The sequence below is a fragment of the Phyllostomus discolor genome, chromosome 6 (genome assembly GCF_004126475.2).
Source record: "Phyllostomus discolor isolate MPI-MPIP mPhyDis1 chromosome 6, mPhyDis1.pri.v3, whole genome shotgun sequence".
In the NCBI taxonomy this organism is placed as follows: domain Eukaryota; kingdom Metazoa; phylum Chordata; class Mammalia; order Chiroptera; family Phyllostomidae; genus Phyllostomus; species Phyllostomus discolor.
Genome location: NC_040908.2, coordinates 30,707,577 through 30,728,473, shown reverse-complemented (window position 1 = coordinate 30,728,473; position 20,897 = coordinate 30,707,577). Strand labels below are relative to the sequence as shown.

Sequence of the window (20,897 nt, the reverse complement as noted above, 5' to 3'; positions counted from 1 at the left end):
TAGGGGGAGGGCAAGAATAGTACGGGAAATGTAGAAGCTAAAGAACTCATAAGTATGACACATGGACATGGACTAAAGGGGGGGAACGTGGGTGGGAGAGGGGGTACAGGGTGGAGGGGAGTGAAGTGGGAAATGGAACAACTGTAATAGCATAATCAAAATATATTAAAAAAAAAGAAAATTTTCACAAAAGTATTTTAAAATATGAAGTAAAAATTAAATAATATGCTTTTACAGTTACCATTTTATATGGCACAAAAAGCCTATTTTACTCTCACTAAATATAATAACAATATTTTAGAGAAAACAATATCACAGGATGTGCTTCATTATTTTTTTAATCCTCAGTTTAATGCTGAGAAAAGCAATTCACAGGTCATATCAATACTAGATTTCAATGGCTGTCAAAGCTCAGAACAAAACTTCAATAAAGTAAGTAGATCCAGTGGAAAACAAGCCTATAGCAGTATTCCCTGAATCATACTTAGTATTCAACTCCTAAACTTTTATGCAAATATTTTTATGAAATTTAGCTAGTGTATTTTCTTTCCTAATGTCAATCAGATGTTCTTACCAACAACCTATAAGATATTGCACTTTTATATTCCTCATGAAAGTACTCAAAACCCAGTAAAATAAATTAAATGGGTTTGAAAGTTATATTTCCTTATTTTTAAAGTATACAATATGGAAGTTTTCATAAATGATGGCATGCATCATTTTCAGCAATAAATTAATTATTTCCATGCATGTTATTTTCCAAATCCTCTCTATATCATAGATTTCTTTGAAATGCTATTGTATTCTTCTTCATTGATACACCACCTTTCACATAAAGAAACAAATCAAATACTATGTCTAATTGGAAAATTTCTAATTTGTAGCACTATTTCACAGCAATTTGTCACCACAGAAAATGTCAACAAATTTGGATCACTTGAGTGTTTGTAAAAAGAAAAGTGTATAAATCATCTCCAATTTTGGCAACTCCCTGTAGTAATTGCCTTTGAGAGGGTCAACAAACCTCTAGGGAATGCTGTGACCAGGAAGCAGAGACTAAACAGAGTCAGACAGGCAAGAAGGGTGACCCAGGCAGGTTTAATAGAAGAAACAGGGAGAAATTAAAGAACAAGGACAGGAGGAATCTGGGAAATCTAGCTGTGGCTTCCAGTGGTTCCAGCAAGACACAAAGAGCATCAGGCTGCAGAGAACAAGCCAGCCCACTCAGGCACCATGCAGATCCCAAAGAGACAATGAGAAACCAGACACAGAAAGAGAATCGTAGTATCCAAGAGAATTCCTAGGGGAAAAGGGATATCAGATAGGGTTATGTCAAATAGAATACAAGGCTAGGTAATAGTGCTTGGATATGGTACTAGGTTTTCCTGTAAGGGAAATCTTTTCATTGCCCTCGATAAAAGATAAAGGAACTGAGTCCTAAAGGCTTCAACTAACCCCTTAAGGCCATACATCTTAAAAAGTGATATAGCCAGAACTTGAACCCAGATCCTCTGGCACCAGAGCTGCTAGCTATGCTACATGCCCTGAGAATAGGACCAGAGCCCAATTGTTAAACCAGAATATTATTAGGTCAAAACAGAATCTGCAATTAGGCTAATAGGGCTGAGCTCTTCAAAATTCTGCCCTTGGGCTCATTAAATTCCCCCCTGATGACTAAGGAGTCTGGTTTCCATGGAGACTGAGCCAAGTTTGAGCTGAATATGAGTTAAACAGGCCCAGTTGTGAAGGCGTGAGACTCAGGAGGCAGGGAACCAGGCTCTCCTGCTGTCTCATGTAATTCCTTATATAAAATTATTTTACTGAGAGAGAAACTAAGGCTCTAAAAAGGTAAGTGAAATGCTCAGTATCATTCAGCTAGGGTGACGGAAGGCACTCAAATCCAGGGTCCCTAATCTTAAATTTACAGCCCTCTTGATTACATCACAACTTCTTATACACACTCCATCTAACTACAAGATTGTATAATTCTACCTATCAAAATCTTTATTTAATAGTTCAGAAAATACATGTTAGCATCTTTTATAATGGTGTACATAGAGATGAAAAGTCCCAATCAACAAGGATCTGTAGTTAATAGAAATCTCACTTATCTCTGAGTCTCACAAGGTAAGGAGTCTTTTTAATTAAACATAGTTCACTCTTCTTATCCATCACTGGATAACTAACTTCTGCCACAGTGTTCAGAACAAAAGAGTTCATTTTATCTGGGAGACTAAAAATTGTAATTAAAAGTGTAAAAACAATTTTAAAATTAATAAAAAGACATTAGCTACAAATTTTATTTCAATGGAAACCAATTAGAAGATAGGGAAAAAGTTCAAGTTCAAACCCTCAGACTTGGCTTTTAGGAAATGTGCTTTGGCAAAAATGATAGACCCCTAACCTGGACATACAACCAACTTGCAGACTCCCCTTCCTAAATCAAATTTGCCTAAAGCATCTCAATGGGCCATTCAGGCCATGGAATGAACTCTGTTTCTGCCTCAGTTCACAAACTAAAAAACAGTTGGTTTACACAGACTCAGAACTGATCATTCCCTTCCATAGTGGACTCTGGGTGGAATCAAGATAAAGAATTACATTCTTGGTTAGTACAAGTGATGGAGATGGATGTCCTGTCCTTGCTTACTTTTCTCAGTTCAGTGGGTTACGTAATAGGTTCTCAGTAACTACCCATTGGTTTGTCCTGACCACTAATATGAAGTCCCAGGGCTATAGGATGGTAAAAACATGGCCCACCTCTGCTTAAGGAGTCTCCAAGTCTTCTTACTTCCCCTTTCAAAAAGGTGGCTTCCAATTGCTTACCCAGAAAGCCTACACTTCTCTACATTGCTCTTACAGGTTCTTAAGATACTGTCTCCTCCTTCTCTTTCTGTTCTATGACCCTCTGTACTCACTTCCCACACCCCTCCTGTGATCACTGCTCTAGTTCAGGCTAGTAAGCTCTATACTCTCTCAGAACTCTGGTTTGCTTCTCTACCAGTTCTCCACAACTATGCCAACCCACATTTTTCTCTCCTTCCTTGACCTCTTAAGACATTCACAGCCAATAGCATACAGTTTAACACTAGACCAGTCTGAATATTTCATCTGTACTAGTCTTAACTCCTCAATTTACCTGCAAGCTCGCTGAGATAAGACATGCTTTTTGGTGTCCTCTCTTGGATGGAATGGAGGCTGAATGAAGGAAGGCATACAGTCTAATGCAATACAAGTTAACAGTATGCACATCTACTGTTAATTTAAGGGGAAAAAGAACACTAGCACTCTTTTAGATTAATGAAAGCACTAACAGTACGTATGACAAAGAGCTTTAGAGTTCTGGGTTTACCTGCTCACGAAAGGCAAATGTACTGTCCTGTTAGTTAGGACATAGTAGGACTGGTTCCCAGCAATTGAAGGGACCACACTAAGTTCATCCTGACAGGAAAGAGGCCCATTTAAGCATCGTCATCAAAAGATTAGGGACAGTCCGGCATGCCAAGTGTTAACACTAGCTCAGGATGTGCTGCTGACTGTTGAGAGGGGAGAACTGTGAGCCAGTCACCCTCCTATGGAAGATCCACTTGCAGAACTTAAATTTGTTGACATTTTACCTTTAGGCCTTTACCTATTTTTGAAACCATGGTTAAGTGAATCAAAATATTTTGCAGCAGACAGTCTTTTGACTAAAGCAAACCCATTGAGACATACAGCTCCTAGCTCATTACCCACTTCCAGCTTCCATCAGACATGAATTTATTGATCAAATGAGGAAAATGAATTAAAAACTAAGTGTTCATCCAAGCTCCATTTCCTGAGTTATCTTGGGGTTATGGAGAACCTCAGGTATAGAGTAATCACCAATACTCCATCTTACTAGATGGTCACTAGATCTTTTTAAGTGTCTTAAACTCAACACTACTGAAATAATTTTAGCCATTTTTGCTGTGTGTGTTCTTTCCTATAAAGACCAAATATGTCAATGTGCATATACAAACACAGATATCCCATAAGTATACTGGCTTTGGAAGCTCATGTTATTAATATTAAATAATGTACTTGTACCTTTCTCATTGACATTTATGAATTCTTCCCTCTTTTAATCACATAAAATTCTTAGGTGTGATGAACACAAGTAGTGAATGATTCCTTATTTGTTTTTGCCTCATGAGAGCACATAGCATGTTGCCTGGCCTAATAAACATCAAGAATATTATATGTGCCAACACTGAGTTTTCAGGAAAACCATGATTTCTGCCCTCATGCCATTCACAGTCTGGCTGACGAGATGGGCTCTGAATAAATAAACACAGAACAATATACAGTTCAGAATTTGATGAGTGTTAAAATGGATATAATTATACTGGGAATAAATCAGGGGGCTTACTTTCAAATACAGTCAGGAAGGTCTTCTCTGAAGAAATTTCATTTCTCACTGAAGCCTGAAGGGTGAATTGAGGTTGGCCAACTGAAGAGTGGGTGGTGAGCCTTCCAGACAGAGCATGTGCAAATGTCTGGAGACAGGAAGAACTTGGTGTATCTGATGAATTGAGAAAGCAACTGGTGCTAAAGTGTACTGGGGGAATGGCATGAGGTGAGGGTACAAGAGTAGGCAGTAAGGAGTATACATTTTACTATGGAAAGTAATGAAAGAACAGCAGAAAACAAAAGCAATCTGTTTTACTTACATCTTTTCAAAGAATGCTCTGTGTGCTGGATGGAGAATGGGTTAGAAAAGAAGATTAAATGACTATGGTAGAAATCTAGAGGAAAGATAACAGTGGCTTGTTCTAGAATGGTACCAGCTGAGATGAAAGAAATTGTATGCAATCAAGAAGTATTTTGGAAGTGGAATCTAAGAGGACTTTGAGATGGGTTAGATGTTGGGGAGTGAGGGTGAAGAGGCCACATTGAACGGTCACATTTCTAACAATTGATAAATGGGAGTGTTATTTATGAGGAAGTATTGAGGAGGAGCAGTTTGGTGGAAGTGATGGGAGGGAACAACTTTGACCTGTTATGTCCATGAGACATTCAGAAGGACACCTATCAAACCATTAGTTCAGAGACAGACTAGAGAGGCCAGTAGTCAAGTATGAATCTAGGAGTTGCCACGTATGGACACTACTTAAAGCCTTGAGAAGTGAGATCTTCCCAGAAAGTCTACAGAGAAAAAAGGCAAAGGCTCAGAGTACATATACGGGATGGGGAATCAACAACAACAAAAATTAAAAAGGAGTGTCACAAAAGGAGAAGGAATAACAGTTTCTGTTGTATTGCATTCTTCTAATGGAAGAGAGAGACTGGAAGAGAGTGCTGCATTCTCCTGAGAGTTCTAAAACATGAGAATTTAAATCGTGTGTTAGATTTATGGGTCATGGGTAGATGAAATTGGGGGGGGGGGGTGACAAAAGTAGACTTGGTGGGGAAACGTAAATGGGAACAAATTGGAGCAGGTTGGAGATTAATGGGATATAAGAAAATGAAGACAGCACAGGCAGACCAAGACAGCTCTCTCTAGAAACATGACTCTAAAAGAAAAGAAACAGAGCTGAGCTGCAACTGGAGACAGATTTGGAGCACAGGGAGACAGCAACCATTAGCGAACCTGTGTGAAACTTGAGATTCAGTGCAAGTTGGTATGTCTTAGCCTTGGTCCTCTAAAATATGTCGAGCAAGGATGTACATGCAAGTAGTTTGTTTTTATGCCCAAACCCAAGAAAGACTGGATGACTAAGAAGTGAATAAGGAAAGATGGAAAGCCACCTGAAGAATGTATTACCAGCTGATCACCACCAAGAAACTAGGGCTCAATGTGCCAGAGCCCCTCTACGGTGTCATTTAGAACACATTCAGAATTGTTCACCCAAGGAGTGGAAGAGAGGAGGTCACCACCACTCAAGCGTTGCCCTGGGGAGTGCTAACACCCTTGCACTTCCTGACCAGCACTTGCCTCAGAATAGTGAAGCCGATTCCCGTAAGTGTCCCACTCCGGGATGAAGGAGAAGCCCAACAGAAACAAAAAAGAGAAGAGAGACACCTGGAACAACTGAGGCTAGTGTCTTCCAGGTTAAACCTGTCTGTAGCTGGTTACTAGAGTAAAAGACAGCAACAACTAGAGTGAAAAATGGACCAACAGGATGTGAAGCAGGGCGCAGAGCTGTCTGATACACTGTCTATGTGGATATTTACCCACTCCCCCTCCTTTCCAGTCTAGAGATATGAAATGGCTTGTACCTAGTTTATGCCAGAGAGGCATATTCTCCTGATTCCCAGCCTCCAAACCTCCCTGCCTCTGTTTAAGATTAATTACTCTAAGTAGCAGTGATACTTGACAAGTAAATTAACTAAGGATTTTGATTTGTTCTTGGTGACAGAAGTGAGAAACATTTTAGGAACACCAACCAATTAACTCAATATTTTACGAACACTTACTGCATTCCAAACCTGCACACAGCAGTATAGATTGTCAGAAAATATTAAATATGATCTTGTTTTGATGTTTCATTAAGGGAATGTTACATAGACACATGAGATCTAAAAATAAAAGGCTGATAGGATTAAATAACAAATGTGGAGTAGGACTATGTCAAGCTAGTAGATATTTAGTTGTGGCAATGTTTCTGCTGGGGAATAGTGGAATCTCAGAGGTTATAGAGAGCAACCCTGAAAACTATTGGTTCTGGATGACAATTTCAAATTCCAAAGGTTACCAGAAAGCTATCTCTGGGTAGTGAAACCAGAGATAATTTTTACTTTCTTCTGTAGATGTTTCCATGCTTTTCATAAGTCCCACAATAAATAGATACTACTTTTATATTAAAGAATATATTTTTTAAAATAACCAAAGGATGGCCCTGGCTGGTGTGGCTCAGTGGATTGAGCAGCAGCCTGTGAATCAAAGTGTCGCCAGCTCGATTCCCAGTCAGGGCACATGCCTGGGTTTCGGGCCAGGTCCCCAGTAGAGGGCGCACATGAGAGGCAACTGCATATTGATGTTTCTCTTCCCTCTCTTTCTTCTTCCCTTCCCGTCTCTAAAAAAAAATAAGTAAATGAATATTTTTTAAATAAAATAAAATAACCAAATCATGTAGAACAACTAGAACTGTCATACATTGCTGGTGGAAATGCAAAATGGTGCAGCCACTTCAGAGAGCAGTTTGGCAGTTTCTATAAAGTTAAGCATACACTTACCATACCAACCAGAAATCCCACTCATAGTTATTTACCCAAGAGAAATAAAAAAGTCCTCCCTCCCTTCTTCTCTCTTTCGCCCCCCCACACCCCGCCACACACAGTTTGCAAAAGTTTCAAGCAGCTTTTTTCATAATCACAAAAAGTAGAAACAACCTATGTACCCTTCAGCCAGTGAATGGAAAAACCATGGTAGAGCCATACAATGGACTAGTACTCGACAATAAAAAACAATGAACTGATGCACACAATGACATGGAAGAATCTAAGTGAGTTGCACTGTATAAAAGAATCCAGACTCAAAAAGTTTCATAATCTGTAATTGCACTGATGACAGTTTGGAAAAGGCAAAAGTACAGGAACAGAAATAAACTAGTAGTTGCTAGTTTAGGAGGTAGAAAGAATGATTACCTGCAAAGGGCCCACACCATATAGTCTGGAGGATGATGGAACTGTTCTGCATCTTCAGCATGTTGGTGGTTACACGGCTGTAAGTGTTTGTGTGAACTCAGATCTCTGTACCAAACAATTTTTCTGTGTGTAAATTTTTAAAATAAATAACAACAAATTGTCCAAAAAATCAGGTTAACAAATAAAAAGCATCTCAAGGAGACCATCTCAAGGGCAGTTGAAGTATATAAATCAAAAGAAGAATTGACCAAGATGGGTTCTGTGTGTATAATTGGGAACCAAGAGGAAAAAAATATTGAAAACAATTCCAGAAAGCCCAGAGGAAGAAATCCCTGACTCTTTAAACACAGAAGCAGAGAACAAGAGATGAAAGTCTACTCTAAAATCACAAACCCCAAAAGACACAGTCTTTCACAATGATTAGAGTCCCAGTGAGGGTTTTTTAGGCTACAGGCAATCACGACCACCTCTGCTTTAGGTAAGCCACACACAGAAAGGTAAATGGGAGTGGGCAGATATTGGAAGCATTCTGAGTAACTCGCAGAGTGAGGAAAATGCTGGGGAACAGTGTGTGAGACAACTCTCCAGTGCCACTTGAAAACCTTCATCACCACTGCTGTGGCAGCCAGTTCCATCCTAATTTCAACCAGAGTGATGCAAGTATAACTAAATAGCATGTAGCCTGGGTGTGTGTACCACTCTGTCCCAGGGATCCTTCTATGCCACTCTAACAGCTACCCAGTAGGAACTCACTGGGTGCTCACAAGCATGCAGGGCAAAGGTAGAAAGTTGAGACCATTGGGACACACTGGACTAACAGGAAATCATCATCTATGGACAAATGCTTCTCTCCCCTATTCAGAACAACAGTTTCGAGATCCACTTTGAAAATCTTCTAAATGAAGTCCCTGGCCTTGAGGATCAGTCTCCAAGAGTGGTGGCCAGCTCAGTAACTCATCCTTGTATTAATCATCTTTCCTCCCTCCCTGTTTTATTCTCCCAGCTCAAACTCTCTGAACCCACATTATCCACAATACACTACCTATGGGTAAGCCTCTATCTCAGCCTTCTGGGGGACCCAAGCCAAGACAAGAAGGCCTTGGGAAGGATCCAGTGTAGCTCTGGAAAGTTCAGCTGTAGAAATTTACAGACTGTCTCGTAAGGGTGATGGCACCAGTGGACTCCGCTCTAATTAAACTCCAACCTTTTCCCGGGAGAGGGCTGCACGCATACTCTGGTGTGAAAGGGCATGGATCTCATGCTCTAAACTCAACAGAATCCTTTGCAATGGGGAAGGTTTCAAACCTCCTCCAAAGAGTATGAGGAGGGCAGAAATAAAGAATGTTTCAGGAAAAGTTTGCTATCGAGTTGAAAATGGCTTTTGGATCTTATTGACTTCTTAATTTTAAAATAGACGACTAAAAGTGTGCATCGTGGCATACTAGCCCCATTGTGCCTGCAGCGCATGTTTCTTTTCCCTAAGGAACCAACAGCTTAGTAGACCCTAGTTAAAGCCTTGAAATAGAAAACATGAGCATGATTCAGGTATACTACAGGATTTTCTGGCAGGTTTTTCTCAAGATAGCTCAAAATTGGTATTTTAAATATGGAAAGCTTACTTATACTTTAGCAATTGTTAAAATATCCAGCTTTAGTTTTACCTCACTCTCATTTTATCTCTCTCTAGGTTAATATCCAACACAGGTATTAAGCACTTGCCAACTTTTCACAAGATTCAATCTCTTCAAAAAGTTATACTGTAAGTTTTTCCTTGAGCAGTTACCAGCACTTGACTCAGCAGCTGTCTTGCCCAACAGCCTCTGGGCCTATAATATGCACTGTGTAGTCCACATCTTCCAAACATGTTGTTCTGAATGAGCAGAGATAGGAAGGCAAACAGCAAGTGTCCTTGGTTTTACCTAAAGGCCAGCTAATCTCAGTCTGGAGGAAATCAGCAGGCTCCTCAATTAGACAGGTATCAGCAGAGCCAGCTTGTAGCAAATCAAGCAGTCTCTCCTTTCTTCGCTATTCAGTGCCTTATGTACCTTTCCCCCAGCAACCTCCCTGTCTTCCGTCATCCTCTCCTCTTCCGTGATGTCCTCCTCCAGAATGTCCATGCTGCCAGAGCAATAAGGAAACCACCCAACAAACAAACTCACACTATCTTAGTGAAATAATGTATTTGGCTTTTCTCAAGGCATCTGTATCTTGAAAGAGGAGGAGAAAGGCAATGTATAATGGCAAGTTTATTTTCAAGTTAAATTGTAAGAATCTGGACAGGCCTGAAAGGAAATAAATGGTAGGGCAGGGATATAAGGAGCTAAGGAAGGAAGGAAGGAAAAAGAGAGATTAGGAGGGAAACAGGAAGACAGAAAATTTCTCAAAATGTCTCAAATTATTCCAAACAATTTGCTATGTCTACATTTATGTATATGTTAGATCAGACCCAACAGGGGAATCTTAATGTGATAAAGAGGGATGCAGGCAGAAAAATGAGACTCTCCAGCCTTTTGTTTAGGAGAGAAAAATCAACAACAAAATTTGTCTGTGACCCAAGGAGAACAGCAGGAAGGAAGCAAGCTCTAATAAAGGGGTTGAGATGGGAAGAAGATGAAGGCCCAATTAGGGTAAATGTTGAAATTTGGTATGGAGATGAAAGGTCAGATCAAGTGTCTGCCATATTTGAGCAGACACTGGAGACAAGGATAAAAAATGTTAGAACTTCAAGGCAATGAAATTAGCAAAGAAAACTTTCAGAGAGAAGATACTGCATGTGTATAATTTCATTGTTAATAACTAATATACTACAGATAAATCACACATCATTTCCCAAGCTTTGAATTCATCATCCTTCAGAACAATAACTACTCAAACCTTATCTCAGCTAAAGACCACATCATGACAAGTAAACTCAATGTGGGAAGGTTACGTGAGTGGAGCTGACATAAACACCTAATCTGTCTGTACTTTCTTCTAGAGACATTCAAGACAATATAAACATCCACACAGTTGAAAGAAATTCTTTCGTGGGACTGAGTTTGGAAGGCATAATTCTGTAAGTAAAGAAAAAAAATCCAGTGAAGTACCATTTGGTTATTCATTTAATCATCTTTCTCATAATGGGGTACTTCTTTTTTGCCTGGGTAACTTTGGCATTTCACCATTTAAATTTCTCCCTGGTTCTGTGTTTTTCTCTCATTTCCCATCTTTACATTTCAGAATCACAACATGGAATCGTGTTAATAATTTATGAAGCTGTGGTGTGATTCAAGTATTTAAAGTTGCTCTTTGAATGATGGTCTCCTGTGATGCAACATCTGTTCCGAAGGACAGAATAACTCATGCATCAATAAAGCTAGTTATTGCCTGGCAAGGCTTTTGTTGCCCAAAGAAAAAGACAGGAAGGAGGCGGAATCCAGGAAGATATAGATATTCCCTCATAACTATGCAAAGCAGCTCCTGTTCAGCCCCATGCTAAGCATAAGATGACTTCCCATTTTCTTAGAGCAATCACAGTTTTTAATGAGCTTGAGTTACTCCCTCTGACTTTTGAGAAAGTTTTAAATGCACATTGTGTCATTAGTGAACTATCTTTTAATCTCCTGTGCCAGTAGCCTGTGTAGCAGTTTACCCATTTCCCAAGATGGCCAAGAAATAGGGCACTAGGTGCTACCCAAGTGCTTGTGGGATCCTTGGAAGTTATGTGAACAGATGACTTTTAGGGAACCAGTAACTGCAATTCCATCTGTAAGGAAAGCATTTTATCTTTCTATTTCACAAACTGTTGTATTTTTTTTAAGAGTGTGTGTGTGTGTGTGTGTGTTTAGTATGCCAAAGTATACAAAAGGTAAGTTTCAGTCTGGAAAGAATTTTCATCCTTTTCAAAACAACAATATGATTCAGAGAACCAGCTGGGGAAAGAGAGAGGGAGAGAGAGGGAGGGAGGAGAGGGCAGAGGAAGAGAGATAGGGAGGGAGAGGGAGGGAAAGAGAGAAATAGTAGAGATGAGGACATACTGAAGAATAAAGCTAAGCACAGTATTTGATGTAAATTAATTACAGAAAACAAAGTAAAAGCTTTGAAAGACACTAGCAGGGGAATTGGATGTGTGAAGGAAAAAAAATCCAAGGCATGTATTCAGAGAACATAATATTAGAACAAAAATTATAGGTAAATAATACTTAATCTTTTCACTTAATATGCTCACGATAATTGAAATTTGTGTGCATGTGTGTTAGAATGAGATGATGGGGGTGTGGGAAGTATGAGAGAATGGGAAAGCAAAATAAATTAACTAAAATAAGAACAGAATAAAAATATGCAAAATAAAAGCAATTATTCTAAAGGTAAAGAAAGAATCATTTCTTCTGACCTGCCTGTGATGTGGAGGTGGAAGGAAGAATTAAAACGAGGAAAAGAAGGTTGCAAAGGGAGGTCACGTCTAGCTGGGCTTTAAAAGATGAGTGGTGTTTAGCCACAGCCTGGCAAAGGGCAGGCAGAGGAAACAGAATCACCAAGGCCATGAAGGTTTACAAAAAAAAAAAAAAAAAAGAAGATAAAAGGAGTTTTTGGAAACTAGTGAGTGCCTGCCCAGTGGGTCCACAAACACAACAGTAAAATGATTCGCAGACTACATCATGGAGGAACAAGGTTAGTGATCATCTTCTAATCAGTTGTACCTGCATGTTTGGAGCATACTGATGTCGTTCTCACAGCCTTGTGCATTAACATACATCCTTTTTGTCCAGAACATAAGACAGAAGGCAAGGCATCCTAACCTTCTTAGTCTTGCCTCTCCCCAAATAGAGGCAAAGAACCTAAAGAAATAATAATTTATGGCAGAGCCTTGCAAACCCAAACCTACAAAAGAAACGTGCAGATCGTAACTGCTCTTGACTAACTCCTGTTCGTGGACACTTGAGGCTCCCCAGAATTCAGAACACAGTCTTCTTTCTTAAGAGCCAACACTTTTCAGACAGGTCTCTTAAAGGATAAATTCCCATTTGTGAGAACAAAATCTATTTTTCTTACCTCAAATGGTTCTTAACCCACACAAAATGGAATCAGAAAATACACACTCAACACAGCTTAAGGCTCTAATTGTTTGTAGTTTGGGTGCTATGACAGGTGGAGGAGCACTTTCTCCCACTAGGGACATCCAAGTGCACTCAGGGGGGAAAAAAATATGGCAAATGGCTCTGATGACTGAAAAGTTCCCAGTGCATTGACATTTTTCAAAAATCCTGAGGCCCTGTTCATGTATACATGTGCCCAACAATGAAGGGTGGTGAGACACTGGGCGAGTGTTTCGGTGGGAAACAAGCAGTAAGAGCCTACCGTAAGGAGGACTCTGAGCCCTTCCCCACCTTGACCTGCCCCTGCACTCAGAGGGCCCGAAGGGGAAAGCACCTAGTTGCAGCCAGCCAGCACAATGGCATTGTTCAGAACAAAAATAAAATGAGGTTACACGTGTGCCCACTCCCAACACCCCCTGGCCAAGGACAGGCTCACTTCGGGTGTTTTTTCTTCCTTCCTCAGTTGGCTTCCATCTCACTTGCCCGCCCTCCTTGAGCTCTCATGGCCAGCACCTTCACTCTTCAGGCTGAGGGCAGACTCCGCTTCTGGATCCTCCAACCCTCTACTGAGTGGACACTGACACAAAAGAGTAAGGAAGACCATGATGCGGCTAGTGTTTAGCTGACGCCCTGCCAGGTCGTCATCGCCATATTTTAAATCCAGCACTACCTCTCTTAAGAGACTAAACTTGCAGTGAATAAGTGTTGGCCTCTCTGTGTCAGTAGATTTGGAGCCCGACAGCCACACATACACCCCAGGGCAGGAGTTGTGGGCATAATTTGCTTTTTCGTGTGATGATTCATTGTTGTCAATAATGCTACCACTACCATCACCATCCCATAGGATGGTATCTGTTGACTGAGAAAACCCATAAAGACAAAGGGCTACTTTGAATGTAATAATTAAATTAGTCTGTATGTTATTTAATCATAGTGACATCTATTTGCAGGACACACATGTTCAAAAAATAATATCTATTCTACAGAAAAATAGATGGGGCCCATATGGGTCTACACTCCCCTGTGTAAGATTAAGGGGAAACCAGCATGGCCCAGGAGCTAGGGCTGCTTCCTACAAGTGAACATTTGATGATAGAAAACACTAACATCTAACCTAAATTAAGCCAAATGCTATCCCATGAAAAGAAAAAAAATCATTCTTTTCAACAGCAGACCTATATTCCCCCCTGCAAAAAGTACTCAATTGTTACTATTATATTTTAAATTTGGTCAAAAATTTTGGGGAAATTGTTTTATTAGTACCTATAATGTATCTATGTATTATCCTCCATTTTGCCCGTTGGCCTACAACACCTGTAGTTTACTAAGCCTACTAAATGGCCTTGACAGAAAAAGTTTGCTGACCCCTGTGTTTGATCCCAAACCCCCAGGGATCCCACAGGTTAGGGGCAGCTGCTTCAGCAACTCTTACTCCATGGGGACAAGATAACAAAGAAGTCAGGAGGCTGGATGTGCCTGGGACGGGCTTTCTCCTGGGTGGGTATGGGCAGGCAGGACGTGGGAAAGAGGTGCACAGCCACTCCTTGGCCATCAGGAGCCACCAATTGGTGGCTTATGTTTTAAAAGGCTTACCTTGCTCCTGTATGAGTTTTTTTTGTTTTGTTTGTTTTGCTAAACTGTTTTCCAAGGGGAAGGAAAAAAATCAACAGTTGTTCCCCTGTGATATTCAGCGTTTTCTAGCTGCCCATTGCAGTCTAGGAAATAGAGTCCCGAGTACACGGGAGCTTCTCTGAACCCACTTTTAAACAGTGTTATTTGTAAACCCACTAAGCCCAACAGGGAAAAGAACCTGGCAGCAACTCTAGAGCAGGTTGTCAGAGGCTCGCTGGGCTAAGCTCTCCCAGCCTTGGATTTCTGTTTTTGTTTTCAGATCCATCAAAGAGCACAGCAGCTCAGAGGTGTTGGCCCAAGGTGTCCTTGGGCTGCCCTGTCCAGGCAAACCTGCTCACTGACCTTCTCTGCACAATCAGGATGACTGTTCCACGTCATCCGGCCACCTCCGCCCCCAGAGCCTCCTCCCATGCCCACTCACCCCACCTCACCCTGCCACAGCCCACAGTCTCTGTAATTGATTTCTCTTCCTTTCTGCCTTAACCCAGAGCCACCTCCACAAACTTTCAATAACCAGGTCCCTGTGGGTCACAGGAGATGTTTAGATTGTGTGACAGCTTAATTAGATCACTTTTTGATGACAGCTAGGTCTGCTGCTGTGGGTGAGCATGGGTGAGAGGCTTAAGGCCTTAGAGAAAGGTGATACAAAATGTTCACTGTCTGATAAATGGTTGTTCAATAATTGTATGATTTCTGTCCTTCAGGAGGAGAAAGATCTGCATCTATTCCCTCTATGGCATTGTTTCTGCACATGAATGATGTGTGCAAAGACCTCACAGGATTCAGGCTGCTATGCCTAAGTGTGTCTTTTCAAAATTAAATTTCGTTTATTTCTCTGAATAGGTAATAATACATGCACATAATGCAAACTTCAAACATTTCAAAAGGCTATACAGTGATAAATCAGTCTCCCATCCACCCCGTCCCTGGGCCTTAAGGGTGGCATTTTATTTATGGCCTAACCTGTGCTGTCTGACCTTGCCCCAGTGCTTCCAATTATGAAACCCTGTATTGTTTGCATCTGACATTATTGGTTTTTTAATGGGCCTTTTATTTCAGATGGCTGAGTAAGAATGGGATTGAAGAAATACACAACTGTGCATTCAATGGAACCCAACTAGATGAGCTGTAAGTAGCCCTGACTATTCTTCCAGGCCATTTGGAGGGAAATGGCTCTTACAACAGTGATGTTTATGTGACTTTGTGTTTCTCTTCTTCTTTCCTCAACTCCGGCCCCAGGAATCTAAGTGATAACAACAATTTGAAAGAATTGCCTAATGATGTTTTCCAAGGAGCCTCTGGACCAGTCACTCTGTGAGTAGCTTGCCCCATTACCACCTACAAAAGATTGGTGTGTATAAGTTAGAAGTTAACTTTCTCCAATTCACAGAAGTTTCAAGACAGGGCTGGCAATCAAGGTCAATTTTTACCTGTGTCATCTGCAAGGATGTACAGGTACAATTAAGAAGTGATCCACGTTCTAATTTTCAATAAAATAACAATAACATTTAAATTTTTACTTTTATTTATTTTTTAGAAAAGGGGCAGGGAGAGAGAAAAAGAGGAAGAGAAATATCGATGTGTGATGTATTGATGGATTGCCTCTCGTACACTCCCAGCTGGGGGACCTGGCCTGCAACCCAATCAAACTAGCAACTTTTTGGTGTACAAGCTGGCACTCAGCCCACTGAGCCACACCAGCCAGGGCAATAACATTTAATAAGCACTTACCAAGTCCCAGACAGTGTTACTAAACTTGAGATGCGCCCTGGCTGGCATAGCTCAGTGGATTGAGCGCGGGCTGCGAACCAAAGTGTCGCAGGTTCGATTCCCAGCCAGGGCACATGCCTGGGTTGCAGGCCATGGCCCCCAGCAACCGCACATTGATGTTTCTCTCTCTCTGTCTTTCTCCCTCCCTTCCCTCTCTAAAAATAAATAAAATAAATAAATCTTTAAAAAAAAAAAACAAAAAAACTTGAGATGCATTTTCTAATTTAATCCTTACAGTAACCTCTATAGGGAGCTATTACTCCCACTTTAGAGGAGGGAAAACTAGCTTCCCTGGAAAGATTAACTAATTCACCCAAGGTCATATAAATTTTAGAGCAGGAATTTAGCACCCAACTGGTCTGACTTAGTATAGACTCTTATGCACTCTGCCAGACATCTCTTCCCTGGAAGGAAAAGCACAATCTCCTTCCTTACCCTCAATGTACAGAAGTTTCCCTCTACCGAGTGAGAAACATGCACACATTAATCACTGAATCTGCTTTGCCTCAATTCCCAATCTCCTCGGACACATTCAGTGCCTCATAGGCCTGCCTGGGCACCTTTCTTTCTATTGTTGCTTCCTCATCTCCGTGTTTCCCTCCCAGCGTGACTTGTCCCTGTTCTCTTTCCTTCAGCCCCTGCCCTTCCACAGGGGCCATTCCGATTCCCACCTCTTCCCCAGTCAATAGTGAGTTCTTCCTTCTGTGACCTTCATGGCTGCAGGGACCAAATCTGCAAGAGATTTTTAAAAATGTTTTCTGGGGCTCTAAGCAAGACCTACTACATCTGCTGACACTGTTCTGCAGGAAGCAGAAAAGAACCCAGAAAGGAGGAGTCAGATGCCAGAAGAAACAGTGAGCAAAAAACCCAGACAAACACATGGACAAATCTAAAGATTTTCCAGATGATCCTCAAGCAGCCCACCTAAGGTCAGTTTGAGCACAAGGCAGCCACTACTCCGCACCTCGTATTTGGCTGTCAGGATAAGGGACCATGTGTACCTACCTGCCTACCTATCATCTGTCGACATCACTTTTATTATCACCAAAAAGCTTACATTCTTCTTCTGGCTGGAACCTATGTATGTTATCTTCAAGGTTCTTTTCTATGTCAGACTTAGTGGGTTTATAAATAACACTAGACCCTGTAGGATAGAGCTGGAACTCCCGAAATGGTTATATTGATGATAAAGGACGTGTTGTAACCCACACATGAGAATCTGCATCTTTGAAGAAAAGTTCAAAGAAATGTAAGAGGAGGAAGTGCCAGCATGATTAAAGCAGAGGTGCCAGAGCCGACTCCCTCAGTGTAACACCAGTCCTACACCTCTTGAGGCCTTGGTTTCCTCACCTCAAAAAGTGGCAAAAACAGTAACACCTATTTCCTAATATTATTGAAAGCTTAACAATATTATGTGCATGTATGTATACATTTATATATTCCCTCACTGAACAGATAGATTTTATGAACTAGCCCTGTGCCACCTACTGTATATAGCAAGAAACAAAAGAAAGCTTTTCCCCACAGAAAGCTTATATTCTTATAATGTGGAGTCAGACAAAAACTAAATATATAACTTAATGTATCAGGCCATGATGCATGTTGTTAATACCAACTAGGACAGGGGTATCACTAACGAAGAAAGCCAGCATGGTCTATGTGTCCAAATATACAAACTACTTAGAACTTGTAATGCTTAGTTAATGTTTTCTATTCTTAAAGTACTTGGAAGACAAATGAGCCTAGAGAAAGTACTTTGGATGTCTTTGACCATCACAATAGCAGTTTATCAATTTCACTTAGCTAAAAGTCCCAGGAGGGTTGAATGTTCCTAAGCAAGCACCTCTATTTGCTATTGCAGAACATACCTGTTCTGCACCTGTCCAGGTACACTGTTCAAGTACACTGTGAAGTCATAGCACCCTCACCACTGCCTGCCACTGAGAACATTCAGACTGGACAGAATCCCCAACTAGTTCATTATCCTGCTGAGGAAACCAGAGCCAAAAATGGGAAGTGACCTGCTCAAGATCACGCTGCCATCATAAGCCACAGCCTGGACCAGAAACTAGGTCTCCTCCCTCACATACCATGCATTCCCACCACCTCATGTTGCCTAAAGTACATAAACATGTCTAATCAAACACGTAAAAGTTATTCACTAGAGCGCCTGCAATTGGCTGTGAACTAAAATAGAAGAGGAAATAGTTATAAACACCAGACTCCCAGCCTAAGAGCACCAGTGAACGATATATACACATAGAGAAGAAAGTCCCTGTGGTCATACAAGCAGGTCCCAGGCTGATGCACAGTGTATGCAACGTGTCCCATCAGGGGGTCTAATGGAGAACACAGATCTGAACCCACCAGCCACCCTACCAAGAATGCCATCAAGAAGAGGGATGTCACCCTCAGAAATGGCTCTGAGACATCCTCTAGTCACAGGCCCATTTTTCACCCCTTTTCCCACAGGAACATACCTGGCAAGAACAGAGTAAATAAAATTTACAGAAAATCCAAAGGAATTATGAAGCAGTTGCCATGACTTAAAGGATAGACAGCAGTAATGCATTCTACACCTTTTCATCTCAATGCATGGGGATATATGTGCAAGATTCTGGCCAAAAACTCAGCCTATAGGAATTGCTAGTCTCCTTCTTCTGCTTTTAGAGGGAAGAAGATTGATCACCAAGCCACCCTTTCTGGGGCTTTAGATTAGTTCACAGATGTCTTTCCAGCCTCTCTGCTTATTGACCTGGGATTCTATGGCCTATCCCATCATCTACTTCTGCAACCTCATGTACCAGCCCAAGCTAAACCCTGGCCTGGGAGCTATTTGTTAAGGCATGCACAGAAGACCAACCCACTCCAGGTGCTGTGGGTGAAAGAGTGTGCACAGACTGCTCAGTCCACAGGAGATGCTGCTCAGGCTAGTGCTGTGCCTGTCCCTTGGATCAGATTCCCTCCCCACAAATGAGACAGCGATATTGGCATTTGTATGCAGGAGGTTTACTGGGAAATGCTTGATGCAAGAAGACTCAGGCTAAGGGGGAAGTTGACAGCAACACATTTGCAACAGAAGCTTCAGCTGATCCTGTGGGGAGCTCTGGAGTTAAGAGGGCCCTTCAAAGTGTACTGAATTAAGTCGAGGGGCCACAGCTCTTCATCAACAGTCATTGGGTGCAGGCTATCCTAGGGTAGGAGTCAAATCTTGGGTGAGCCAAACAAGAACAATTCCCAGAGTAGACCTCCGCTATGAGCCACCTCAGCAGCAAGAGTGGTTCTCAGCTGCTCTCAAGCAGTGGTTCTAGATTTGATCATACATCAAACTCCCCTGGCCTGCTAGTAAAAGCCTGGATAGCTGGCCCCCATACCCAGAGTTTTTGATTCAGCAAGTCAGGAGTGGGCTTGCAAAACTGCATATCTAGTCACTTCCAAGGTAAAGGTGATTTGCTGGTCCAGAAAGCACACTGAGAATCACTGCCTTAGCACCAATGCTGGGAATCGAAAAGCCTCACCTTTTTCTCTAGACCATTTCCTCCATGAGCTAAATATGAATCTTCATCCCCAACAATAGATATGTACAAGAAATCCTAAGAGAGTTAAGGGGAGGGCACCCAAAACAAAGATAACTCCTTTCCTGAAGGCAAAAGCTTTAGCTGAAGGAAGAACAGGGAGCCTCTGAACACCTAAGGGTGTGAGGGTGAGACATTCCATTGCAAAGAGAAATAGATTCAGATAAAGCCCGGAGCACACAGACAAGCTTCATCAAGTTCCAGAGGAGCAGCCTAGCATCCTGATTTCCCCCTCATGAGTCTTGACCTTGAATGGCAGTGGCCATCTGAGTTTTCACCTGATATTCTGAGCTCACTCAAGTTGTTTTTTTTTTTTAAGCAATCAAGCAATTGCTATTTTTTCAGGAAAGAGTTTCCTGTGGGAAAAATTTAATGCATTGCCTGTGCAAGCTGGAGCCAGTACAATCATATTCTGATAGTTTATCAAATTGATTTGGCTATAGCTCAGATTCATTTGATAGTTCAGATTCAAACGCTGAGTTATTTGTATAAGAATGATTCTCTTCCATTACCAGTGTACCCACAGTCCTATAGACAGTAAATTGCCTTTTTATTCCACCTGGGATCATGAAAGAGAGGTCTCCTAACCATCTGTCAGTGTAGTATACACCAGAAATGTGCTGGCACTTATGGAAATGATTGACCTATAATAACATCTTTGCTGGGAAAAATAGAAATTGTTCAAATCAAATTTGTGGCACTGGCTATAACACACTTTATTAAATGGGGCACAGCGCGCACTTTAACTCCTACCTCTCCTGACTCAGCGTCTTCCTACTGACTGCTGCCTCCCTCTGCTCTTCGTACCTCGAAATCAAGAATCCCAGCAATGTTGAAACAGTTGTGATCACTGAATCTCTTCAGCACCAGCCATCATCCATGACGTCTCCCACTGGTGCATTTCAGGATTTAAATTCTCAAAATCAGTCACGGGCAGAACGTAGCATGCACTGAAATGTTAACCAAAGCGACAGCTTAGAAAGACCGCAGTCGTGAAACTGGCCTGAAAGAGGACTTAAAACAGCAGCCCACAAATTCCCCTGCCCCATGCCCAGCCCACCAGCCCTAGGAGCATGAATAATAAAGCAAATATCCTTTACTATTCATTGAGCATATTAGGTCTAACATGCTAATACATTTAGTAGATGTTGATGGAGTACCTGCTATGTGTCTGATACTTTGCTAGGTAAATGGGATAGACAGATCTAAAAACAAATAGTACCTGCCCTACAGTATG

The 20,897-nt window shown here is 41.4% G+C and overlaps 1 protein-coding gene across 1 annotated transcript in view; it reads left to right on the top strand.

Annotated features, from left to right (window-relative positions):
• Positions 1-20,897, top strand: part of FSHR (follicle stimulating hormone receptor) — a 124,209-nt gene that overhangs the window by 90,073 nt on the left and 13,239 nt on the right. Inside the window, exons 6-9 of the mRNA XM_036029956.1 lie at positions 9,296-9,367; positions 10,586-10,663; positions 15,375-15,443; positions 15,555-15,629. Coding sequence (XP_035885849.1) covers positions 9,296-9,367; positions 10,586-10,663; positions 15,375-15,443; positions 15,555-15,629 — 294 coding nt within the window. The remainder of the gene's footprint in view (positions 1-9,295; positions 9,368-10,585; positions 10,664-15,374; positions 15,444-15,554; positions 15,630-20,897) is intronic.